The following is a 27,620-nucleotide window of genomic DNA, read 5'->3' on the forward strand; positions in this document are numbered from 1 at the left end:
CAAAGACATTACAAGTCTATGAACCATCTATGAACATCAGAAGACGAACCAATGAGACTGAAGCTAGTCATACTGTAAAAAGGTGCAACTGTGACTGAAATATAATTGATACAGTTTTTAATATCAATGTCGTTACTGAGCTCTCTCGCTTTGAGTATGTCAGCTATAGTGACATTTAATTTTAGTTTCCTCTGCATCCAATCACTCAGGTGTAAAATGAACACTTCAGATGAAGTGGCTATGCAACATCCAATAGCTAAATTTTCCAAAAGACTTAAAAAATTTTAACTAGTAAGTTCACAGAATTATGAAAAGCATACATTGCTACTCACCACATATAGGAGAGGCTGAGTTGCAGACAGACAACAAGTGTGTGTGTGTGTGTGTGTGTGTGTGTGTGTGTGTGTGTGTGTGTGTGTGTGTGTGTTTGAGGTTTTCGGGCACTAAACAGCGTGGTCATCAGTGCCCAATAAAAACAGTAACACATGTGGTGAAGGGACGAAGACGGACAGCGAACAAGGAGAACGGCTAAAAGACACAGACAGGACGCAGTTCCAAATCCTCGCATACAGAGCGCAAAACAAGAGGTGACGAAATGCACTAAAAAAGGAAATGAAACACAAGGAAAAGAGAACAGAAATCAAAGTGAAACAGGTAGGTAATCGTGACTGGCGGACCTCTTACCTAAACCCTGGGTGGGCCAGTCACCCAGCAGCATATTAAAATCCTCTCCCTAAAATCCGAGGCAACAAGTTGGACAGGACACAAAACCGTAAGACCTTAACCACAGTCGTTGTGTCGTCTTGCAAAAGAGAGGGCAAATCCAGTGGCAAGGAAACCACCGCCCTCTGGCCAGAGAATAAAAGACAGTCAAGTAAAATGTGGCAGACAGTAATCTGGATGCCACAAGCAGTACAGATTGGGGGGGTCCTCCTGCCGGAGCAAAAAACCATGCGTTAAGGGACTGTGCCCAATGCGAAGGCGAGTGAGGAGAACCTCGTCCCGCCCGCAGGACTGGTAGGACGTACGGCATGGCTGAGTGGTGGCCTTGACCAGACGCAGCTTCTTTTCACCAACTGCCAGCCACTCCTCTTCCCACTGACGCACAACACGAAAACGCAAAAGGGAGGTAACAGCATGGAGGGGGACGGCACATTCAACAACATGAGGGAGGGAACATCCATCCTTAGCAGCCAAATCTGCCAGTTCGTTTCCCCTAATACCCATGTGCCCCGGCACCCAGCCGAAAGAAACCTTCTCCTCCTGCCATTGCAGGTGGAGTAGGGAAACATGGATGTTCTGGACGACTGTATCCACTGGGTACAAGTGTTGCATGGTCTGAAGGGCACTCAGGGAGTCAGAACAGATGAGAAGTTTGGGAACACATCTCATCTGCTCCAATGCCCGCAAGATCGCAAACAATTCGGCATCAAAGATGATAAACGCTGTAGGAAGCCGTAACTTGACGACTCGATTAGGGAAAACAACACCACAACCAACAGAGTCCCCTTGTTTAGAGCCACCCGTAAATACTGGTACATGGCCGGGATGCTGGTTTAAAATATTGTAAAATAAGGAGGTAAACACAAATGCAGGAGTGCTGCTCCTCCGGTACTCTGACAAGTCTAAAAGGACGCTGGGCCTCTGGAGCAACCAGGGAGGCAGGCGGGCAAAACCCTGGAGTCGGGGTGCCACACGCTCCACACCAAGGGACTCAAGCAAATGCTTGGCACGAATCCCAAATGGTCTCGTTGCCCTGGGACGACTGGAAGAGAGACGTTCCATAGGCGGTCGGGCAACAGTAGGGTACGCAGGGGCGGTAGGACAGGCAAGGAATTGACACACTCGTCGCACCATGAGGAGTTTCTGCCGGATGGCGAGCGGTGGTTCCCCTGCCTCAGCACACAAGCTGGGGATGGGACTGGTACGGAGGGCACCAGTGGCCAGCCTGATACCCTCATGGTGTACTGCATCAAGAATCTTCAGATACAAAGGCCTTGCTGACCCATACACGGTGCATCCATATCAAGACGCGACCGAACGAAAGCCCTATAAAACTGCAGCAGACACGCCCGATCTGCTCCCCAGAACCGATGGCTCAGACACTTCAAAATATTCAGTGCCTTCAGGGCCCACACCTTGAGGTCTTTAAGGTGCGGCAACCACGACAACTTTGAATCAAAAGTGAGGCCCAGGAACCTCACAGTGTCTCTAAAAGGAAGAATGGTGTCCCTCAGACGCAATTCAGGGGAGGCAAAAAAGCTGTCGAGAACGATTAAAATGAACACACACACATTTGTCTGCAGAAAAGGTAAAACCCGTCTTCGCAGTCCATGCCTCTAATCACTTTATCGTAAGCTGCAACTGTCGACTAGCAGTGACAAGACTGGAGGAAGAACAGAAAACAACAAAATCGTCCACGAACAAGGAGCACTGGGCAGGACTCCGGATAGTGGACGGAACACCATTCTCATGCACGTACAAATCAGATAGCACATTACCAATCAGATAGCACATTACCAACCTGATATCGAAAGAGGCGGTGGGAAAGAAAGGACCGAATGAAGATGGGGAGATGGCCACGAAAGCCCCACTGATGGAGTTGACTGAGGATAAGGTGTCGCCAAGTAGTGTCATACGCCTTATTAATGTCAAAGAATACACCTAGACATTGCTGGTTACATAGGAAGGCCTGCTGGATGGCCGCCTCAAGCAGGGTCAAGTTGTCTAGTCGAACGACATCTCCGAAAGCCAGAGTGGCTAAGGAGCTGCCTGGTCTCGAGCAGCCAAACCAGGCGCCGGTTAACCATGCATTCCAATGTCTTCCCAACACAGCTCGTCAAAGCAATACTCCAAAAAGACTGCTGAACATGTGAGCTTTCAGTCAAAAAGCATTCTTCTAAGGTAGACAAAAAACAGACATTTACACAAGCACAACCACCCACACCCACATGATCACCGTCTCTGGTACCAAGCTAGACTTTAATTTAAATATACTTTTATGCTACCATGATACTATGTGCTATTTAAAAATCAGAGAATGGCCACACTACAGAGACAGTATACTGTTATCAAAATGCACCTCAATATCCTCTTCATCTGCAAGGGCGCGTGTCTGACCTAGGATAGAGTAAACTCTGTCGAGGTCATGCCCTGCAATACCAGAGGGAACAAGAGCTTGCACTGCCAGCCTGTCAGCTTCTCCGAGTTGTCCCCCACCAGCTCTCCCAGCAATGTCGACTGCTCGCCGTCCCCAACGGTAACACCACGCTCCGAGCTGTCCCCACGCTTTTGCCAATGTAGGACATACGGACACACTTAGCTGGAGTAGTTGTCCCACAACTGTCTCTGCTGCTGGTACTACTTGAGTGCCATTCTGCAGCACTGTGCTGCAATCTGCAATGACAAAAGTATAATTAATTACATGTGTAGTATGCACTGGTTATAATAAATTCATACTAAGTTTTCTTAGCAGTTTTCCAATTTTATCCTTGGGTTCGCTTATTTCTCAGTGAAATTGATTGATTGATAATGTGTAGTTACAATAGCTAGGCTGTATAAATGGGCAAGAGGAAAAGATCCTCTGACTTCCCAGTTAAAAATATGCTTATTCCTGGGTGAAAATACACTTTTTCCCAGGTGAAAATGCTTTTTTTTTTCCACGTTATGTGACATATTTTCCCTTGGAACTGTAAGACTTATCAACCCTATGAATGGTAAATGTTTTATACGCCAGTGTAGAACGTACCAGCACTTTAGGGGTAGGGGGTGGGGGTGAGGGTGAGGGGGGGGGGGGGGGGGGCGAGGACAGGGGGAAGGGGTAGCAGTTTGGAGAGATCTTTGATGCACTGCAATGTGTACACTGCATATCATATTTTCGTATTACAGAAGTATAAATACTAATTCCACCGAATACAGCACAGTAGCTTCCAAAGCACTACAATTGGGATTGCAATGCACTTTTGTTAGCCAGTCATTGCTCATCATGTAATCTCGCAAGCCAATGACAGCAGATATTCAGAGCATAGGATGTGACGTAGTCGGCCAACAACAACACTGCTGTTAAGCAGCACGAACAAACAAATATCAGACACAAAGTAACCAGTGAAATAGATACGAAAAGCCGGAAATCGACCCACAGCACTAACTGTATAGTCACCGAACAGTTCTAATTCGTCTTAAGTCAAGGAAGAGCTGCTTCTAACAGACAGTATGTTTACGACACCGACCTAGACCTATCTTATGGCTGGACACACTGCAAAATACAAACCTGCACCCAAAGAAGAATCACACAAGGGTAGCAACTACCAAATAGCACATGGAAAGCACTGAATAGATTAAGAACAGGAATCGCAAAATGCAACGTACACACTGGTCAAGTGCATCTATCTTGAAGGTGACTAGAATTAATGTGAAGCAGATGAATGAACATTTGCTCTTGTGCCCACGGGTGGAGTTTATTTGCAAAGCAGAAGATCTATTTTTGTGCAATGGTGAGGCCATTAAAACTGTAGTGTTTTGGAAGACGAGAATTTAGATGTTTTTTCCTAGACACGGAAAGTAAAGTACGTCAGTACACACATAGAAAATTGAATGGCAGGGGCAGACCATGGAAGGGCACGACTGCCAAACCACTCAGCCTTGCCGCATATTTCCCCCACCGCCACATCACGCTGTCTGAGCACAAGGAGGAGGAGGAGGAGGAGGAGGAGGAGGAGGAGGAAGAGTTGAAAACTGCAAATGCGCTGCATTTAAACCGCAGTGCAGCCACATTGCTTACAACTTTGTTTCATATTTCGCATTTTACAACATCACAAAATTTTCAGTGTAATTTAATCCTTTTTGGTACACTGAAGACATACTATAATTTTTATCTGGCACATGGACAGACAATTTCACAGGGTTACGCACTGAAATTGCCACATAATTGTGCTTCCTTAGTTTCATAATTGAAAAAAGGTCTCTCAGCCCAGTATGTCTATCAAAATATTTTGCCATGTTTGCATGCTCATTATGGAGACTTGGAAACACTACCTGAGAAAAGCAACGTAGACATCCTGGACAGTTTTAACATAAATGATTTGTTGTAACATCTGGAATTACCCTGCAGGTCGGTCAGTTACATCTGCAAATGCACAGGGGCGCTTTCAACTGAAACGGTAAACGGTCTCGTAAACAGATGTAAGTCTGACAGTGTCTTCACACAACATTCATAAAAACTATTCAAACCTCGTGTATTCTTTAACGCCAGTGTGATTAGAAAAATTGATTGTCACAAGTGCACCTTCTACTATGCAATTTTCTTTTTAAATGCAGTCTATTCTGAATGTTCTAATTTTCATTCTTGTACTACTACTTCCTTCATAAATTCAACAATATTGAGTTTTAAATTGAAAAATCATTCCGGGCATGCCCCTTAACTTAACCAATGTACTTTGCAGTAACATATTAAGAGTCTACACTCTCTATCTAGTTACTGTGAAAACTTTGCAACCGCCATGGCAATAATACACATGACTTCTTAACTTTTAATGTTCATACTATCAATTTCTGCATAAGAGCACAACCTAAAATTGTGGCATCTGAATATTTCTGACAAGTGCGATTATAAATTTCACTGCTGTGCACCAAACATTTCATGGGTTACCTGGCTGAATAAATATTCCATCAAGCACTTCAACTTTCTCACAAAAAAAGCCTCCTATGTGTGAAATTGCTCAAGAACTCACTTTTAACTTTTTTCTGAAAGATAATTATACTTTTTGCCATCATTATTGCATAACTTGTAATCTATGAAAGAACTAAAATAAATATGGAAAACTAATCTTAATGTTTGACCTTTTTTAGTATGTGTTATCCTTCAAGATATATCAAACATAAATGCTTGCGTAAAATTTTACATAATGTTGTATATGGCTTGTCTTCTGAACTTGAAATTTTTTAATTGGCTAGTCCTCAAAGAGTTAGGTTTTGAATAAGATTCAAGAATGCCATGATATAAGAAATTCATGGTACATTCTCACAAGTAACATTAATTCATCTAGTGTAAAAAGAAGTCTACTTTGAAAATAATGTTTCTGAAATTGCTATTGATTACGTTTTCTCGTGGCCTGCTAAAAACGTAAACAGTTGTGATGTCGCTCATCGAAAGTTTTTTTTTTTTTTTTTTTTTTTTTTTTTTTTTTTTTTTTTGCAGAAATGACTAAGGTCATATGTGCCTGTCAGACCTTAGAATGTTAAGACAAAAAAGAAGTTAAAAGCAATTACACATTAAGCCCAATTAACAGAAGGTAAGACTAATAAAAACGTGTATTTCCCCCTGGAGAAAGCTCCATGAAAACATGCCAGAGAGACAACGGAGGTCCTGAACTAAAGTTTACATGTCCTCCGCCATATTGCTGCTGTTGTTGTTGTTGTTGTTGTGGTCTTCAGTCCAGAGACTGGTTTGATGCAGCGCTCTTCATGCTACTCTATCCTGTGCAAGCTTCTTCATCTCCCAGTATCTACTAGGACCTACATCTTTCGGAATCTGTTTAGTGTATTCATCTCTTGGTCTCCCTCTACAATTTTTACCTGCCACGCTGCCCTCCAATACTAAATTGGTGATCCCTTGATGCCTCAGAACATGACCTACCAACCGATCCCTTCTTCTAGTCAAGTAGTGCCACAAATTTCTCTTCTCCCCAATTCTATCCAATACCTACTCATTAGTTATGTGAACGACCCATCTAATCTTCAGCATCCTTCTGTAGCACCACATTTCAAAAACTTCTATTCTCTTTCTATCTAAACTATTTATGTCCACATTTCACTTCCATACATGGCTACACTCCATACAAATACTTTCAGAAATGAATTCCTGACACTTAAATCTATACTATATATTAACAAATTTCTCTTCTTCAGAAACGCTTTCCTTCCCATTGCCAGTCTACATTTTATATCCTCTCTACTCCGACCATCCTCAGTTATTTTGCTCCCAGAAATAGCAAAACTCATTTACTATTTTAAGCATCTCATTTCCTAATCTAATACCCTCAGCATCACCCGATTTAATTCGAGTACATTCCATTATCCTCATTTTGATTTTGTTGATGTTCATCTTATATCCTCCTTTCAAGACACTGTCCATTCCGTTCTAACAAATAAAACGTAAAATGTAGTCGACAGCCCACGCATCGTTTGCTACAACGGCTGAGATCTCAGATGGAAAACGCAAATTAGAACATAAGTGGCTAAGAATGGGCATTCAGTCAGGAAATGGCAAATTGTCGAAGGTTGATGACAATGAGCACAACGTGGTAGGGTATCAACACTTAACAAATGGGGATGATTGGTTGGTTTATTTAAAAGAGGGGAAAGGGACCAAACTACAAGGTCATCGGCCCCTTGTTCCTAATAAAGCAATGCTACAAGTGAGAGACTAAAACAGACGAGACACAGAACACAAAACAGCAAGAAAGGATAAAACAACAAGAATAAAGGAAAGGCAAAGAACACTACAAGGAACAAAAGAGGACAAGAAAACAACAGAGATGCCAGACACAGAAGACAATAAAACAAGAAAGCAGATTACAGTGGCTGGCCAACCATGAGAATAAAAAGCCACTCTGCAACACATTAAAACCTACACCCTAAAAGCACTAGGGTGGAGGACACAAAGGTACAAAAGGACATTCGCTAAAACTTAGATCAAATGATAAAACCCACCCTGATGGATAAAAAGTAAAACTACATCAGCCAATGAGACGTTGTCAGATAAAATGAGTGGCAACGAGTACGGCAACCCACGATTTCGTCGCTGGGCAGCCAAAGTGGGACGGTGCACCTGAATATGGGCCACTGTCAACCGGGTCCTCACAGCACAAGAGGTAACTGTGGATCACCCAAGCTTGGCCAAAGCGGAGCCAGCAGAGGACAACTGATTCCCTGCGAGAGGCCCGCACAGAAGACTTCCACACATTCAAAGTCTCCTTAACGACACGCAGTTTGTTGTGCGTACTGTTATGCCATTCTGTCTCCCGAAGCCGAAAAACCCTGCGGTGTAAGTCAGAACACAGGTCAGGTTCAGAGATGTCCATCTCCAGAACTGGTTTTCGCGTAGCCTCTTTGGCCAGCCTGACAGCAAGTTCATTGCCTCGGATGCCGACATGTCCTGGGGCCCACACAAACATCACTGAACGATGGGACTAGTCCAGGCCTCAGGCTGACTCCTGGATGGACACCGCCAAAGGATAGCGAGGGTAGCACTGGTCGATAGCTTCTAGGCTGCTGAAGGAGTTAGTACACAGAAGAAACCATTCCTCGGGGCATGAACAGACATACTGAAGTGCACAAGATATGGCCACCAGCTCTGCAGAGAATATGCTGCAACCATCGGGCAAGGAATGCTGTTCAATATGGTCTCTGTGGACAAGGCAAAGCCAATATTACCATCAAACATCAAACCATTGGTGTAAACCACTTCAGAGCCCCAGAACACTTCAAGAATTGAGAGGAAGTGACAGCGGAGAGCTGCAGGGTTAACAGAGCCCTTAGCGCCACACGAAAGGTCCAGGCGGAGCTTCTGCCTACAGCTACACCATGCAGGAGTACGTGAATGGACCTCGACGAGAGGTGGTGAAGGGAAGGATTCCGGTTCAGACAGAAGTGATCGTACACAAACCGCAATCGTTAGCCCTGACCTGGGCCATGTATGACGGAGGTGAACTGTCGTGATTGGTAAAAGAAGACGGTAATTCGGGTGCTCAGGAAAGCTATGAATGTGTGCAACGTAACTGACGAGCAGTTGTGCACATCCGACCTTCAATGTAGGGACTCCAGCCTCCACACTTGTCACCGGACTCATCCTAAAAGCTCCAGTCGCTAGTCGAACTCTGCAATGGTGCAGTGGGTTGAGCAAACACAGTGCTGAGGGCAAATGGCGATGGCTGAAACTACAGTGCCCAATATGCAAGCTACATACCAAGGGCTGAGGGGAGTTCGACCAAGTAGCTGGGAGAGGTTAAATTCCCTAAAGCTTGTTCCCATGACAGAAGGAACGGAAAAATTAGCAGGTTGAGGTGAGAGGACTGCAGCCTTGGCAGCAGCGTCAGCAGCCTCGTTTTCCATCAGACCGACATGACGAGGGACCCACACAAACATTACTGTGGTTCCATCAAGAGTAAGTGGAAGCTTTCTTGGACCCACTGCACTAAAGAATGGACTGTGTACAGCACACATCGAATCTGAAGGGCACAGAGAGTTGGAGAAAATGACAACTGAAAAGCCTGTGTGGCCAGATGGACTGCATAGCCTGATACAGGATGAAGAGCCTGCTGTAAATACTGAGCAGTGTCCCAGAAGCCAATACTGAAATTGGTCAGTGCCAATGACGAAGGCACACCCAACATCACGGTCAGTCCAAGAGCCATCACTGTACATGAAGATGCTATCACTAAGTGGTGTGCGAAAATTGAGAAACATACAGCAATAGATTGAATCTTGGGAAGTGAATACAGTCCAAGGCGAACAGGGACCACGGACCACTGCACAAAGCCAAGGTACTGAAGGGTTCACACCCCTTGGTAATGTGGCAGGTAGCATGAAGTTACGCTGGCAGAGCAGTAGCCGAAAACGAACTCCAGGAGGTAACAGAGAGGGACACACCCCATATTGGCAGTCAAAGTAGTCATCAAAGGAGGAGGTATAGGATAGGTGGCCTGACTAGGCAGACAAACGGTAGGCATATCCACTGAGGAGAACATCACGGTGGTATGACTTCGGTAGTTCAGCAGCTTCTGTGCACAGACTGTCAACTAGGTTAGTCTAAAAGGTGCCAGTGGTCAAACGGATGCCATAATGGTGGATGGCACAAGATGGACAGAGCCGTAGATACATAAAAGAAACGCCCATAGTCTAGTTTAGAATAGAACAGGGATAAGTACAAACAGAGGAGGGTGTTCTGATCCACTTCAACTGAGGACACACAGGACAGAGAGAGCATGTAACATGGAAGAGCAACAGGCCCAAGATGTAAAATCAGTGGAAGAAACTCACTGCGCCACCAGAAATTCATACAATCGGTTTTGTTTGTGTAAAAGCAAAAGCCATTGTCGATTCTCGACAAGTAAAGACAAACGAGACATCACTGAAGACGCCACTCAAGGAGACAAGTCAGAGTATAACTGCAGTACATCACAAAACCGTTAATAAAATGGGAGCCAGAGATGCCCGGTGGGTGTCAGCCCATAATAGGGTTCATGGCGATAGCAAAGAGGACGAAGCTCAGGACAGAACCCTGAGGCACCCCATTTTTCTGGATGAAGGTGTCCGACAAGGCAGAATCCACACATACCTTGAAAACGCGATCTTTTAAAGATTCCTGAAGGAAACGGGACAGGCGGCCTTGAAATCCCAATGTAAAAAGTACAGAGGATACCAGTTCTCCAGCAGGTGTCTTAGGCTCTCACCAAAACAAAAACACTGCCACAGTGTGGTGCTTCTGCATAAAACCATTCATGACATGGGTTGATAATATGACAAGATGGTCACCTGAAAAACAGTGCACTCAAAATTCACGTTGTGCAGTGATTACTAGATTGCGAGATTTGAGCCAACATACTATCCTGCGAATCATACATTCCATCACCTTGCAAAAACAGCTCGTGAGAGAAACACAACAGTAACTAGAAGGAAGGTGTTTGTCCTTACTGGCCTTAGGTAAGGATATGACAACGGCTTCACTCCGGCACCTGGTAAAAGTGCCAGCTACCAAGATGCAATTGTACATATGAAAGAGAAAGTACTTGCACACAAGAGAAAGGTGCTGAATGTGAATACTGTCCAACCCTGGGGCAGAAGACTGTGAGAAAGTGAGAGTGTAATCTAGCTCCCACAGTCATGGCAGCGTTGTAGAATTCACGATTCTGAGAGGAGAATGGTACCATCCAAGCTTCCTCCACTCATTCCTGACTGGGGAGGGCACGGCGATAGTGGATGGAGTTTGAAATCTCTGCAACACAGAACTAGTAAATGAAAGCCAGCTAGCTTTTTTGCTATCAAAAAGCATGCAATGACATTGCACATGCTACTGTCAATAATGGGCTGACTGTTAAAAACTTTGAGTGCACATATTCGGGCGTGAATTGGACCATGACACGCATTAGACCAGCAAGAAACCGGGACACGGTGCGATAAAGATGAAGTGCAATGAACGGAATGTTCTGTGGTGGTAAGGATAGCTTTTGTAAGGTATTCTACCTGGCCATCACAACTGGGGAAATGATTTTCATCAAAGGTTGTCAGGGAAGAGTAAAGCCTCCAGTTGGCCTTAGAAAGCTGACAGTAGGATTTACACACAGGTGGGGTAGGGCAGTGCAGAATGAGAGGTCTAAATGTTAATAGGTGTGCATGGAGTCTGAAAGGAAAGTGCGTGTTCCAGTGTTAAGGCAAATGAAGTTGAGTTGATTGAGAAGGTCAGCCAAGAAGGCAACTCTTGGATAAGTTCTGGGAGAGCAACAAAGGTGTGGTGTGCGTTAAAGTCATTGAGCAGTGAAAAGGGGTGAGGGAGTTGCCCAATAAGCTGAAGGAAGCATGCCCTGGTGACACCAAATGATGGAGGGGTGTAGATGGTAAAGAGAGAAAAGATGAAGCGAGGAAGGAAAATGCGAACTGCAACAGCTTGCACCCAGGTGTTCAGTGAGATGGTCTGACTATGAATGTCATCCCAGATGAGCAGCATGACTCCCCCACGAGATGGAATACAGTCCTCAAGGGAGGAGGGTGGGGGAGGGGAGGAAGATCAAATGCAGGAGGTCAAAGTGGTTGCAAGGAAGCAATTTTGTTTCCTGGAGGCAGAAAACAAGAGGATGCTTCAATTCCAAAGCAGTTTTAATTTATCCTTTTTGGATCTAATGCCACCAACATTCCATTGAAGGGGTTGGGGGGGGGGGGGGGGGTCGTGATGTGGAAAGGGGAGGAGGGGAAAAAATGAAGGGCTGCCACCTCAGTGACTGCCAAGTGTCAGCCTTCAAAGACACACTTCCACAGGGCGACAAGGCTAGAGGATCCTGCTCCATGAGATCTAATGAGGCACTGGCATTTACACTGGGTTTTCCAGCAGATTCCAGGACAGAGAAATGGTTGGCAGTGCGCACCAGTGAAATGGTGCGCACCAGTGAAATGGTGCGCACCAGTGAAATGGTGCGCACCAGTGAAATGGTGCGCACCAGTGAAATGGTGCGCACCAGTGAAATGGTGCGCACCAGTGAAATGGTGCGCACCAGTGAAATGGTGCGCACCAGTGAAATGGTGCGCACCAGTGAAATGGTGCGCACCAGTGAAATGGTGCGCACCAGTGAAATGAAGATCGTCTTTGTGAAGGTATCTATCACATGGCAACTGTCGAAGACCCTTTGCCTTTGTGTGGTTTCTTGGAACCTTTGAGGTTGGCAGATGAAGATTCAGGTGTTTGTTCACTGAAAGGACACAAAAGTCCTATCATTTCCAGCCTGCCAGTTGAGTAGGGTCATAGGCGAAAATTTGGTGGCTTGCAGCACACTCGAGGAGGAGGACACAAGGATGCTACCGCAGCATTGGGTGATTTTATAACCAAGGTGCTGAATTTGAGGTTTAAAGTCAGTTTGGTCATGTCCTTAATGGAGCGATGTGTAGTGCGAACGGTACTGTAAGTGCCAGATGGTAAAATGCAAGGCTTCCAACTAGACAACAACTTGCAAGTGACAGGGTAAGGGACTTTTTCCTTTTCCTGGCCTCCTGTAGAGCTTGCTCATCAGTATACACAGGACATACTAGAGAGGAGGCTGTATGGTCACCACTACAACTGATACAGCAGGGAGAAGATGATGGGCAATCACCCTTGTGAGCATCCCTACCACAAGAAGCACATTTGGCCAGGTTTAGACAGGACATCCAAGTGTCGTTGCAGCGCATCAGGTTTGGAAGATATGTTTGTTTGTTTGTTTGTTTCATTTCGTTTTGTTTTAGGGCGCAAAAAAAATTGGGGTCATTTGTGCCAAAGTCAAAACTATAGAACTCTAAGACAGAGAGGAGTTAAAAAACGACTATACATCACTCAGAACTAACATATAGAAGACAGCTAAAAACAGGCTTGCACAAAAAGGGCTGAAAAAGACACCATATAGAACCTGAAGTACAAAACTAAAAATTAAATGGCCTCCGCCATATTGCTACAATGGATAGAAAATAAAACGCAGTCAACAGCCCATATGTCATTTGCTAAAACGGCCGATAACTCAGACTCCAAATCCAAATGGGAAAGTAAAAGGTCAAAAACATGGACATTCAACCAGAAAGTGGCAGACAGTTAAAACTTGGGCGCAATGTGTACAATGTGGTGGGGTAGTGCCACTTAGCAAATGACAATGCCTAAAAAGGCAGTGCCCAATACGCAGATGAGTTAAAATAACCCCCTCCCGGTGGGTGGGCTGAGAAGAGGTCATCCACGCCGCTGGGAGAGGCTTAACAAGCAGGAGCTCATTCCCATGAAGGGAGGACGATTGGCGATGCCAAAGGGACACCACCTCATAACTGATGACAACACAGAGATCATTCGTGGGAATATAGGTACTCGCGGGCTGATGTACGTGGACTGCAGGCTTGGCAGCAATGTCAGCAATCTCGTTTCCTGGCAGACCAACAAGACCAGGAGCCCAGAGAAACATCACATGACTTGACCAAGAGTGAGCAGTTGACAGTTTTCCTGGACCTGCTGTACTGAGGGACAGGCAGTGTACAGAACACACATACTCTGAATGGCACTGAGTGAGTCTGAGCAGAGGACACAATTGAAAAAGGCTGTCACACCAGATGTACTCCATGGCCTGATACAAGATGAAAAGCGCTGCTGCAAATAGTGATGAGTGTGCCAGAAACCGATATCTAAAGACACGGGTGCCAATGACAAAGGCACACCTGAACCCACAGTCAGTCCAAGAACCATCAGTGTATACGAAGGTACGATTGCAAAGGTCCATTTGAAGGTCGTAAAACTGACAGCGATAACTGAGACTGGAGTACTGTTCTTAGGAAGATAATGAAGACCAAGGTTAACATGGGCTGCTTCACAAAGTCAAGGTGGCGAAGGGTTCACACCCAACGGGAAAGGAGCACGTACTGCAAAGAAGGACGAGCCCCATACTGAGGATCAAAGGAATCAACAAAGAAGGAGGCATAGGATGGTCGGCCATGCATGGCAGACAAATAGGCATGCATACCTGCTGAGGAGAAAGTAATGGCTGTAGGACATTGGTAGTTCAGCAGCTTCAGCATACAAGCTCTCAACCGAGCTGGTGTGAAAGACGCCTGTGGCCAAACAGATGCCACAAAGGTAGATAGTGTTAAGATGGCGTAGGAGGGATGAGCGTACAGGTGCATAAACAAAGCACCCATAGTCGAGTTTCAAACATACAAGGGACTGGTAGAAACAGAGGAGGGTGGTTCAATCGGCACCCAGGAAGTACCATTGAGGACATGTAGGACATTGAGGAACTGCATACAGCAGGCTGCCTGGTAAGAGACATAGGAGGACCAAGAGAGTTTCTTATCTAGCATGAGCCCCAGGAATTTCGTAGTTTCAACGAACAGAAGTGCAACAGGCCGAACATAAGTGAAAGCCATTGTCAATGCTCCAGGAGGAAAGACGATCAAGACACCGCTGAAGATGCCACTCAGTGAGACATGCCAGTGGAGAACTGCAATAGATGGCAAAATTGTCAACAAAAGGGGAGTCAGAGATGCCCGGTGGGAGACAGGCCATGATAGGGTTAATGGCAATGGTGAAGAGGATGACACTCAGGATGGAACCCTAAGGCACACAGTTTTACTGGATAAAGGTGTCCAACAAGGCAGAACCTAAACACACCCTGAAAACTCAATATTTTAAAAATGACTGAAGGAAATGTCAGGCAGGCACAGAAGCCCTACGTGTAAAGAGTACGGAGGATACCTGTTCTCCAGCAGGTGTTGCAGGCCTTCCCCAAATCAAAAAACACGGCCACAGTCCGAGATTTCGGCAGAAAATCATTCATGACATGGGTGGACGAAGTAACAAGATGGTCAACTGCAGAATGCTGTGCTCGAAATCCACACTGTGCATTTGTCAGTAATTTGCAAGACTTGAGCCACCATACCAGCGAAGCACGAGTCATGCGTCCCATCACCTTCCAAACGCAGCTGATAGGAGAGATGGGGTGGTAGCTAGAAGTAATGTTTTTGTCCTTACTGGGCTTAGGTATGGATATGATGGCGGCTTCACACCAGCATTTGGGAAATGTGTCCTCTGCCCAGATGCGGTTGTACGTGTCAAGCAGAAAGTGCTTGTCCGCAAGAGAAAGGTACTGCAACATCTGAATGTGGATGGCATACGGTCCTGTGGTGGAAGATCGGGATGAACTGAGAGCATGATCGAGCTCCCTCATAGTACAAGCGGCATTGTAGCTATCACGATTCGGAGAAGGGACGGATATCGCCTGAGCCTCCTCCACTCATTTCCGCTGGAGGAAGCAGGGTGATAGTTGGAATAGCTCAAAACTTCCGCAAAATGGTGGCCCAAGGTGTTGGAGATAACAATAGGCTCCACAATAACATCTTCTACTACTGTGAGAACAGAAATGGGGGAATGGATCTTGGTCCCAGAGAGCTGTCAGAGGTAGGCCCAGACGACAGAGGAAGGTGTGGAACTGTTAAAAGAACTAGTGAAGGAAATCCAACTAGCTCATTTGTTATCCTGAATAATGTGACAACACTTTGCACGCATCTGTTTGTAATGAATGCAGTTTGCCACCGGAGGATGAATGTTAAAAGCATGGAGAGCACAGCTCCGTGCGTGAATTGCATGGCAGCACGCCTCAGCCCACCAAGGGACAGGGAGACAACATGGTAAAGAGAAAGTGTGAGGAATGGAATATTCTGCAGCGGTGAAGATAACATTGGTGAGATAGTTCACCTCGTCATAGCAACTGGGAAAATCGTGTTCTTCAAAGGTCACCAGGGAGGAGTAAAGCTGCCAGTCAGCCTCAGTAAGCTGTCATTTCGGTGTGGATGCAGATGGAGTAGGATTCAACAGACAGAGTGCACACAGGAAATGGTTGCTTGAGTAGGTGTCAGAAGCAGCTCTCATGACTGGGCAGTGCAAAAGGATAGGTCCAAATGAGGATAGGTGTGCGAGGGGTCTGAAAGGAAAGTGGGTGCTCCAGTGGCAGAAGAGGTTAAGTTGGTTAAGAAGTTCAGCCAAGAGGGCACCTCTCTGACAGGTCCTGGGAGAACCCCACAGGGGATGATGCACATTCAAGTCACCGAGTAGCAAAAATGGAGGAGGCAGCTGCCTAATAAGCTGAACAAAATCTGCCCTGGTGACATCAAATGATGGAGGGACATAAGTAGTCAAAGGGAAAGTCATAGAGATGGGTTGACTATGGATGTCATCCCCTATGAGCAGCGTGACATGCCCATGAGATGGAATGCCAACCTCAGGGGGAAGGTCAAAATGAATCGAGAAGTAATGTGAAAGCTCAAAGAGGTTGTGAGGGTGCAATTTTGTTTCCTGAAGACAGAGCCCTTCTCCGAGTCCTTGCAGTTAGAGGAAGACTCGGGTGGTGTTTGGCTGGAGGGATGGAGGAATTCTTCACAGGAGTACTCCTCCTGCCCTTTCCGTCCTACCAGTTGTGTAGCTGGTGGCTGCACCCCTTGAGGCGAGAGTTGGACTGCTTGTTGCACAGCTGGAGGGGTGGATGGTGATGCTACTTTCACACTGGGCAATTTCACCACTTCAGAGGTGAATTTTAGGTCACATGTCTGCATGGCCAAGTCCTTCATGGAGTGAGGAGGAACAAGAACAAAACTGTAGGTACCAGATGAGAGGCCACAGGGTTTGCAACTAGCCAGTAACTTGTGAGCAAGTGGATAAGGTACCTTCTCCTTTCACCAGATCTCTTGAACAGCCTGCTCATCAAGACACACAAGACAATTCCGAGACGAATCAGCACAGATTCCATTGCAGTTGATACAGGGGGGGCAGGGGGGGGGGGGGGGGGGGGGGGGGAAAGGAGGTGGACAATCGCCCTCATGAGCGTACCTACCACAGGTGACACATTTGGCTTGGTGTTGACAAGACACTCTAGTGTGGTTGAAACAATGACACTGGTAGCAGCGCATCAGGTTGGGAATGTATGGCCAGACTGATAATTTCATAGCCTGCATTGATCTTGGATGGAAGCACGACTCTATCAAAGGTGAGAAAGAGATAGTGGGTGGGCACTAAGGAGGAATCGACCTTTTTCATTACACGATGGACGGCAATGACACCCTTATCAGAGAAGTAAGGCTGGATTTCGACTTCGGTTAGACCACCGAGCAGCCTAGGTAGAATTCTAAGTTCTATGGGCCTCGACACAAACAGGGTAGCCGTGGAGAAACAAGGCAGCTAGCAGTTGTCGTGCTTGAGCGTCACAAGTGGTCTCCAATAGCAAAGTGACATTCCGTACATGAGAGCAGGATTTCACATGGCCTGCAATTGCATCAGCACCTTTCTAAAGAATAAGCAGATTTACTGTGGCAAAGGACTGACTGTCTTCTGTACGTGAGACCACAAGAAACCGTGGTGCAACAGCGAGGGTCTTTGAATCATTAGCCTCATTATGTTTGCATTTTGTAGACGCTAAGTGGGAAGATTGACTCATCGTGAGGAAATTCCCCATGATTGGCAGTGTCTCCGATGGCACTCTCCTTCCATCTGGTTGGCCCCTTTCACAAGAGGGGGGGGGGGGGGGGGGTGCACTCGTCTTAGGTGATTATTCACACCTCCTGACATCTGACATAGGGACCAATTGGCAATTTGGGAATGTTACAGCTCAGGCAATTACCCCTCCCTGTGCCTGGCCTGTACCAGGGGGTACGTGCAAACCCTACCTGTCAACCCATGGCTGGGAACTACGCATTACCCAGTCACCTGTTACACGTCAGACATGTGGGTCGACCTATAGGAGCGCACAGGGAGGAAAAAGAAAAAGAGGAGCCTCATATGCCAAAGCGGAGGAATGGAGAAGGGAAACTAAGGAAGGAAAAGTGAGCGTAAAACAAGCGAGACTGTTCTTAAGTCAGCAACGGAATGCAGAACATTCCCAATAATAGCCCTGACATGTTCCCCAAGGGAGGGGAAAGAATAGCAAGAGGATGGATATGCAGAACGGAAGGGAAAAAATTCTGCAAAGGCTGGGGCCCCATGGTAGCCAAGTACGAACCAACCAAACAGTGGCAAGCCCCTGGGGGACTTGGAATGTACGGTTGGACCGTGACAGCATCATAGTCTGCTCTGATCTTTGCTACTCTGTCAAACAAGAGAAAAAGAGTGTGTGTAGGTACGAAGGATGCGTCAACCTTTTTCATCACTCTATTGACTGCAGTGTTGCGCTGAAAGAGAGGTGAGTGTGGTTTTCTCCCTCAGTCAGGCCATTGAAGAGCCTAGTGTAAATAACACCATGGGAAGAATTCAGTATTCGACGGGCCTTGACATGAACAGGGTAGCAATGGAGAAGCTAACCTGCAAACAATTGTTATGCCTGAGAATCACAATAAGTCTCCAAAAGCCAAGTGCCATTGCATAAATAACAGTAGGACTTCTTGGGGGTGGCAATTGCATGAACATGTGTCTGAATAATAAATGGATTAACCGTGGCAAAGGACTGACCTCCTTCAGTATGTAATACCATGAGGAACCAAGGTCCAGCTGGGAGAGTCTTGCAATCTTTAGCCTCATTCTATCTTCATTTTGCAGACGTAGGCTGAGTTGGTGATTGGCTCATCACGCGAAAATCCCCCACAACTGCCAGCGTCTCTGATGGTGTGCTCCTACCAACTCTGGGCTCCCCCTCAGAGTGGGGTTCACCTGCCTTAGGAGACTGTTCACTCCGCAGGTCACACCTTCCGAACTCCTGACAGAGGAACTAATTGGCAATTTGGGAAGGTAACAGCTCAGGCAATCACCCCTGCCTGTGTGAACCCTACCTGTCTACCCGTGGCCGGGAATTACGTGGTACCAAGTCACCTTTTATGCATCAGATGTGTGGGCCAGCCTTCAGGAGCGCACAGGAAAAAAGAATAAACAAAGAGAAACCTCAAACCCTACAGCAGAGGAAAGATATTAGATGTAGGGTGATGAAAGAAAGAAAGAATGAAAAAACACTGGAGGGACTTTTCTGATGTCCAGCTACTGCAAAGGAACACATTCCTAAAATATCCCAAACACATTCCCCAAGGGAGGGAAAAAGAATAGCAGGTCAGACAAGTAGCATGGTTGGAAAAGGTGCTGCAGAGGCTGAGGCCCCAGGGGGCTATCGAGCACAGTTTGTTGTTGCAAAGTATTGCAGAGTCTTCATCCTAAAGCAGACTGTTCCAGCTCGTTGGCTCCATTTTGAGCCGCAGAACACTCTCTGCTCCAGGGGGCCGTGTCGCTTGCTGTGACCATTCAAGTGGGCTGGCATGCAGCACGGCAATCGTTTTGATGTGACAGATGCGTCTTACAAGATCAACAACTTCATACTCTTAGCTGCTAAGACATGGTGACATGCTACAACAGGAAATATGATGTTCAGGAAATAAAACATTAACAACTGTTTTACATGAAATTGCACACTAAATTTATTGGGCCTCTGTAGCTTGACATTTTCTTTTCATTACAAGATCGAAAATATCAGGCGTCAAAGTGTTAGCAGCGTTAATGCTGAGGACGCCCTTCATTGTTGCATCCTGAAGAAACGATCGTTCCTTACTTTTTACTCTTTTCATTGCTGAGAAAAGCTGCTCACAACAATACGTAGATCGAAACATGCACATGATCTGAGCGGCATTGTTGTGAAGGTTGGGAAATGTTTTTTGCTGTAATGAATGATACCATCGTGACAAATCCTGCGTGTTGTAGTACCTCTCTTTCAACAAACTTTATTTTTGCAAATCAATAATCTCCAATTGAAGTGATGATGACAAGTCACTGGGGAAAACTGAAGAAGGTGTGCTGAACACCGTAAGTTCCATTTCCAAACTAGTGAGGTCTCAGAACTGTGTTTCAAATGACGTGATGAGCTGCTTTAACTTTGTTTGGTAATTGCTGAAAGTAGTACCTTCAGGTAGTTTTAAAGCAGCAAGACAATTGAAGAATGTTAAATATCCATTACTCATCTGCCTCTCAAATAAACTTAACTTTTCCATGAACACTTTGCTCTGGTCATACATGTGAATGATTAGCTGCCCTTTGCCCTGCAATGACAGATTTAAATTATTCAGATGCATAGTTATGTCAGCTATGAAAGCCAGGTCTGATATCCATTTTATATCTTTCAGACAACGTATTTCTTCCCCTTTCATTTCGAGAAAAAAGGACATTTCCTCACGAATGGTAAAGAAAACATCAAGAACTTTTCTCCAACTCAACCAATGAACTGTACTGCGGTAAGGTATATATCCCCATACTCCGCTTCCATATCTTTCAAGAATCCTTTGAATTGGCGATGATTCATACCGTGATGCCGCACAAAATTCATACACTTCACGACATCTTTCATTACGCCACCTAGCTTTACTGTTTCAGCACACAGTGCCTCCTGGTGAATAAAACAATGAAGAGTCAAAATATCTTTCCCGAATTCGTCCCCAAGTTTATTTTTCAAACGAGAAGCAAAACCTGTGCGACACCCGATCATTTGTGGTGCACCGTCTGTCACTACAGAATGGAGCTTATCCCACGGCAAATTCATATTGTCCACTGAGTCACAAACGGCTTCAAAAATGTCACGTTCTGTTGTGGTGCAATTGAGTGGTACCACATCCAAGAGTTCTTCAGTTACTTGCAGCTCCATGTCGACACCACGCACAAAGACTGCAAGCTGAACCCAGTCCAATATGTCAGTGCTTTCGTCACACGCTAGCGAAAATGCAACAAAGCTCTCCACTTGTTTCCAGAGCTGTGTCTCTAAATCCACTGCTATGTCCAGGATTCGACGAGACATTGTTTGTTTCGGCAGGCAATTGCCTGCACCTCCCTAGGTAACAAACGTGCTGCAACTGCTACCATGCAAGATTTTACAAGTGGTCCCACCGAAAACGGCTTGCGACTTGTCGCAATGATGTGAGCGACCCTGTAGCTTGCTCAAATTGCAAATTCAGTAGTGTTTTCTCCACTCTCATTCACCTGAAAATTATAAACGCATTACAGAAGACTAACTATGTTGCTTGTTTTGATACCCTCCATATTACGATACCATTTTTAAACTTACGTCTCCTGGTATGTCATTCTTGAGCCTGGCTACCTGTTCTCTGTGTGCAACGCCTTCTACCTGATCGTAGTGCGCTGAGTGAAGACGTGTATAATATCGTCGTATATTGTACCTCTTAACAGAATTAAATACTTTATGACATACATAATACTTTATGACATACAAGACACTGCAGATGACCATCCATCTCAATAAATAGAAAGGTATCCTCCAATAGAGGTGCAAGGCTCTGGCAGCTAGTCATAGCTGTCACTGAACATGGATTACTGCATTAGTTGCAGCTGCATGTGGCCAGGGGGGCAGTGAGTTCGCATTCACTGTGAAAACTGGAGACTGGTACGAAGTAGAATATAATGATAAATTATACACTGAAGAAGTACATGTAATTTTTGGAAATTCTTACCTAATGAGTGCAATGGAGTGTGCTGCTCACTACTGGAAATGACCTGCAGAGTCCCTTTTGACTTAAAATGTACATTATCAATAGGATGTCCCAAATTTGTAACACGAGTCACAATATAAATTACATTTTAGTTCTATAATTTTAATTTTCTTCACTGCTTAAATATTAATTCAAGATCTTTGCTCGAATAACAGAATATAATATGATTATTTACAAAAGGAAATATAAGTTTGTAGATTGATAAAAAGTCAACATAATAAAACTGATTTCATAATGTAACTTGAGTCACCATGGAATCTCCCTTGCATAGTTCATGAGGGACCTCTACAAGCACATATATTCAATGTATTCCTCCCTTGCACTATTATAACAGTCTCTAATTTCTGTCCAAAGCAAGCGCATGTATGACATAATGACTCGTCATAGACAAAAATTAGTGGCATCAGATTAGAATGTCAAGATTTATTGGAGATCCTTTCAATTACATTCCATGTGTAATAAGACTAATTCCTTAGACCAAAACAAACCAAAATTATGTGTCATTCAGTTTTGTACCACGTGGCGTATGTGGGCAGGGGCACTGTGTTGCTGAAGAAATATAGTGTTGCAGATGCCTCTCTTCCTATCCAAGGGTTCGCGGTATTCACACTAAAGTTCATTTGAATTTATTTTGTGACTTTTAAAAAATGGCAGGGGGGGGGGGGAGATAGATACCCACACAGGACACAGCACTTAGGACATGCAGACTGGCTGCAAATTTTGATCCGGCAACAATGAGGATGTCTGCTGGACACTATGCAAGTCTGCTGCTATTTCTCTGGTTGATTTTTGCACTCTACTGTGAAAATCTTTGTAAGAGAAGAATCTGATTCATCCTGCGGTATCATTTTTCAATTAACACAAGATCAAATTGCAGTGACTGACTGGCTTCATCCAAGAAATCTCAGAGCATATGTATTACCTTGAACATGCAGGATATTTATCCAAATTCTATGTCGTTGATTCACTTACATGGATGATCTGTGCTAATGATTGTATCAATTGCATTGGATTCTCTTAAGTATGTGCACTGATTCTTTCGATGAATTCAGAGAAAGTTATAATGTGGTATTTACAATGACACTTTCTTGATAGTACACTGTAATCTTTTATTACTATTCTGAAGCAGATTAATCGTCGATAAAGCAGATGCCAGACAGATTCATAGATTCATAGGAAGAACCCTAAGGAAATGCAGTCCGAAAACAAAGGAAGTAGGTTTAGGTACACTTGTTTGCCCACTGCTTGAATACTGATCACCAGTTTGGGATCCGTACCAGATAATGTTGATAGAAGAGATAGAGAAGATCCAATGGAGAGCAGCGCGCTTCGTTACAGGATCATTTAGTAATCGCAAAAGCATTACGGAGATGATAAACTCCAGTGGAATAGTCTGCAAGAAAGCCACTCAGTAGCTCAGTACGGGCTCTTGTTGAAGTTTCAAGAACATACCTTCACCGAGGAGTCAAGCAGTATATTGCGCCCCCCAACGTATATCTTGCGAAGAGACCATGAGGATAAAATCAGAGAGATTAGGACCCATACAGAGGCATACCAACAATCTTTCTTTCCACAAACAATATGAGACTGGAATAGAAGGGAGACCCTATAAAGGTACTCAAGGCACCCTCCGCCACACACCGTCAGGTGGCTTGCGGAGTATGGATGTGGATGTGGATGTAGCTGTAGATGTACAACACATCACAAACTGTGGACTTCAATTGTTTTAAGATGCTAATTATATCTGCTACTGAGAAGCCCCTTGTAAATTATGGCTCTCATCAATCTTGCACTTTGTTTCAACATATTGAGATTAAGACTGTTTACTTGAATAAACTGGCAGAGCAGGGTGCCAACAATGACCTCTGGTAGAAGACCAATTGATGGGAAATTCTAATTTAAATTTGTCTGTATTTTAGTGAGGTACGCTGTACATCTACCCAGCTCCATTGTCCTGGCAACTGCTGCTAAAGAAGACTGTTTTTGTCCTTTATCGTAACATGCTCATAATCTCTCTTACACACACACACACACACACACACACACACACACACACACACACACACACACACACACACCTGAAGACATAGTAACACTTACTTTGTAAGTCTACACCATGAGGTCCAATTGGAATTGGTCCCAGCTGACACGCTAGTAACTGCAATATGGAATCACGAGTGTTGTCCATTACTGAGTGACCTTCCTGGAGCCATTTGGCAAATGTGAGAAGAATACGTGCTGTTCTTTCAGCCCCTTCTGTTCTTGGCAAAGGCTGTTGCTGTGCTGCTATCACACACACATTTAAGGCTTCCTCACGTTGATCACAGCTGAAAATTATAATACTTACAAATGACATAACAAAAATGCATGCACATACCAAATAACAAAAAATTACAATAATAATACTTTTAGATGACAGATCAAAAACACATCTCCAAATATCAAAAATTTACTACTACTCAAAAAATGAAAATAGTACAATGTTAATGTTTTAAAGCCATTGTAAGTTTTTAAAAACTCTGTGATGCCCATTTAATACCTTCCACACAATTTAAGTAGGTTTTCCTTACAAGACACTAAAAACCACTTTCAAATCCCCGGTAAAGCTTGTTTCTTTCTTGTTTTGAACATTTAGATCAGTTGCAGTATATTTCACTTCAAAAATCACACACACTAAATACACCAACATGAATTTATGGGATTAGACAGGAGCCCAAAGATTAGAGTTTATTTGTTTATTCAGCACACTTCCACTGACTAATGAGTTAAGGTTTATCCATGAAGAGAGAAATCAAGAGATGTGATGGAAGCCAAATGACAATTCACATAAGTAAAGGTAACTGGTAAGATAACAGACATCGTATACAAGATACGGGAGTGTCATTATGCTCTGAATGGTCACACTTTCTGTTGGGAAGCGCATGAATGGGAGTAGACAAAACCAGTGCTGACAACAACACAATCTTCTTCATAGTGACCAATCTATTTCCACAGAAATCTATTTTGACAAGAGCAGTAGCTTTATACACTGTGGGAGTACATGCAGAAGAGTTCAGGAAATGACACACACATCTCAAGTAGGTTCAGAGTCTGATATTCATCCAGCCTTTAGCTCAGGAGGGACAAATCTGTAGTAACCGGAAAGAATTACCTTGGATCATCTAACAGAACCTGATCGGAGCAGGCAGCCCTTCTGCACCCTGTAATTTTATAGTTTTCTCAAGCAATTTTTGTACATACCAGGAATGCAAATACATGTCCCTGTTTGTCATCAGATAACTGAGAAGTGTATTTGCAACAGATCTACTATGAGTTATGGTTACTTCAAGCAACTACTTACCTGTACAATAATTTTGCTATTTCAGAACATGCACGAGCTTTTTCAGCATCCCAAGGCAAATCCGAGTCAGCAGCAACACGGCAAGCTATCTCCAACAATCCACCACTATCATGGTTTGTCAATATTTGCCACCTGTGTGCTGCATGCTCAATTAACAATCTCTGAGCCAATGCTAAGTTGCCCTCCTTGCGAGCAACACGAGCAGCTGTCAGTCGCATTTGGTTTAACACTTCAAAATTTCCTGTATCATCTGGATTTGTACCGTCATTTACATCAAGTTGCTCCAATGTATGTGCCCACCATAAAGCACGACAAAGGGCCCAAGAATTAGTCTTCTCCAGACTCTCATCACTACAAGTCTGAAATAAGTAAATCAGTCAATCAATAACAATAATCATAATAACAATTACAAAATAAAATTCAGTTGACAGTTGCAAATGTGTATTTATTTTGCTTTACCTGTTTTGACAAACTAATTTGTCATCTTCATAAGCTAAGCATTAATTTAGCAGATGTCCATATCTTTTTCATTAAAGAATACTGGTTTAGCAGATGTCAATATCTGTTTCACAAAAGAAGATTCTGACATCTGGTAAAAAAAAAATGTTAAGCTCCTGAAGATGATTAATTTGTCGAAAGTGGTAAAGCAAAAATTTACAACTAACAGCAATTTCATTCTGAAATAACATTACAGTTGCTGAAAAATAACAGCTACGAATAAAATAATAATTTCAAAATAGGCCTACCAAACACAGTTATTGAAATCAAAATATTCTGTAATGAAGTGCCGAAGAAATTGTTTATATATAAACAGGCAGAATGTGGCGCTGCGGTCAGCAACACCTATATAAGATGACAAGTGCCTGGTGCAGTTGGCAAATCGGTTGCTGCTGCTGCTACAATGGCAGGTTATGAAGATTTAAGTGAGTTTGATACATGGTGTTACAGTCTGTGCACAAGCGATGGAACACAGCACCTCCATGCTAGGAATGAAGTGGGGATTTTCCCTGTAACATTACAGGACATATTGGGACATATTGAAGTATTCGATACTGTAGACTTTTAGGGGATGTCGATACAGATATGCAAAATGTAAAGGGAAACTTTGGTGATGTTTAAATATTGTACTGTGCCAATATTAGGACATTTTTGCACAGAAAAAACAAAAATAGAATTAATGTAAATATATATTAGTGTTAGTAACCTATTTTCATTCAATTTTGTAATTATATTTCATTTTGTAAAAGAAAAACTCACTGTTTGCTGTAGCTCTGATTAATTGTATAAATTATCAGTTTTGAGATAAATTATTGCGTATAATATGGACAAGATACTTTTAAAAACTCACCAGCTAAAGAAAAAGTCTGAAAATGAACGTTTAATGCACACTCCTGGAACTTTCTATGGAGAAATTCTATATTATGATCGCAAAAATACGAAAACTTGTGAAAACTGTTTCGTAACCTAATTTCGAAAGACTATTTGTATCAAGAAATATTGCTAAAAAGATTTATTTACGTTTTGAAACACGATTTAAATCATTTTACATATAAATAGTTGTTCTAAATCACTCAAGAAATAGCCAGAATCAAATGTCAAGATATTTATGGAAACATCGGTACAAAACAAGGTTATCCAGAAGCTGGTAGAAAAATGTTATAAAATCTATTTGGAAATTATGCTTGTAAGAATTTATATGTACTGATCCTTTTACTTACTTTAATCTGTACTAAAATTCTGTAATGTCTAATTTAGTTTTAAGTCGTGAATTGCTATCGTATTGTAAACAAAACATTGTCAAGGACTCTCATTGTTTGGAAAGATCTTAATACACCTAGGAGTTGTCAGTTGCCAGTTCTGATATGCAGTTCGGTTAGCTCGGAGAGTCAATTGTTGAGTCTGTGAAGGCTGTCAGTTCTGTTTGTAAATAAACGTCTGTAATGAAGAATTACTTGTTGTCGTCAATATGAACTCAAGACCTTTGGCACGAAGCAGACACCTCCTAATGCAACGTTTTAATTTGGTGTTGAGGAGCTGAAATGTTATAATTTGGTGCAGAAAGTCCTGGGACGTTATATCCCGTACGACCATTCCATGAATGTACCATGAATATCAGGAATCCAGTAAAACATAAAATCTCCAATATCGCTGTGACCATAAAAAGATCCTGCGAGAACAGGACCACTGACAACTGAAGAGAACCATTCAACATGACAGAAATGCCTTACGAAAACTGTTGCAGATTTCAATGCTAGACCAGCAACAAATGTCGTCGTGTGAATCATTCATTGAAACATTATCAATAAGGGCTGTTAGAGCCGGAGGCCCACTTCTGTTCCCTTTATGAATGCACAATACAAAGCTTTACACTTAGGCTGTGCCCATCAACACTGAGATCGGACTGCTGATGATTGGAAACACGTTGCCCGGCTGGACGCGTCTCATTTCAAATTGTATCGAGTGGATGGACATGTACAGGTATGGAGACAACTTCACTAATCCATGGACCCTGAATGTCTGCAGGGGACTGTTCAAGCTGGTGGAGGCTCTG

General features: G+C 43.9%; 1 protein-coding gene across 1 annotated transcript in view; it reads right to left on the minus strand.

Annotated features, from left to right (window-relative positions):
* LOC126353895 (serine/threonine-protein kinase SMG1-like) overlaps positions 1 to 27,620 on the minus strand; it is a 364,235-nt gene that overhangs the window by 134,143 nt on the left and 202,472 nt on the right. The window contains exons 24-26 of the mRNA XM_050003118.1: positions 25,070 to 25,428; positions 23,830 to 24,056; positions 3,083 to 3,396 (exon numbers count right to left, since the gene is read on the minus strand). Of these exons, the coding sequence (XP_049859075.1) occupies positions 3,083 to 3,396; positions 23,830 to 24,056; positions 25,070 to 25,428 (900 nt within the window). The remainder of the gene's footprint in view (positions 1 to 3,082; positions 3,397 to 23,829; positions 24,057 to 25,069; positions 25,429 to 27,620) is intronic.

This window comes from Schistocerca gregaria, chromosome 3 (genome assembly GCF_023897955.1).
Source record: "Schistocerca gregaria isolate iqSchGreg1 chromosome 3, iqSchGreg1.2, whole genome shotgun sequence".
NCBI lineage: Eukaryota > Metazoa > Arthropoda > Insecta > Orthoptera > Acrididae > Schistocerca > Schistocerca gregaria.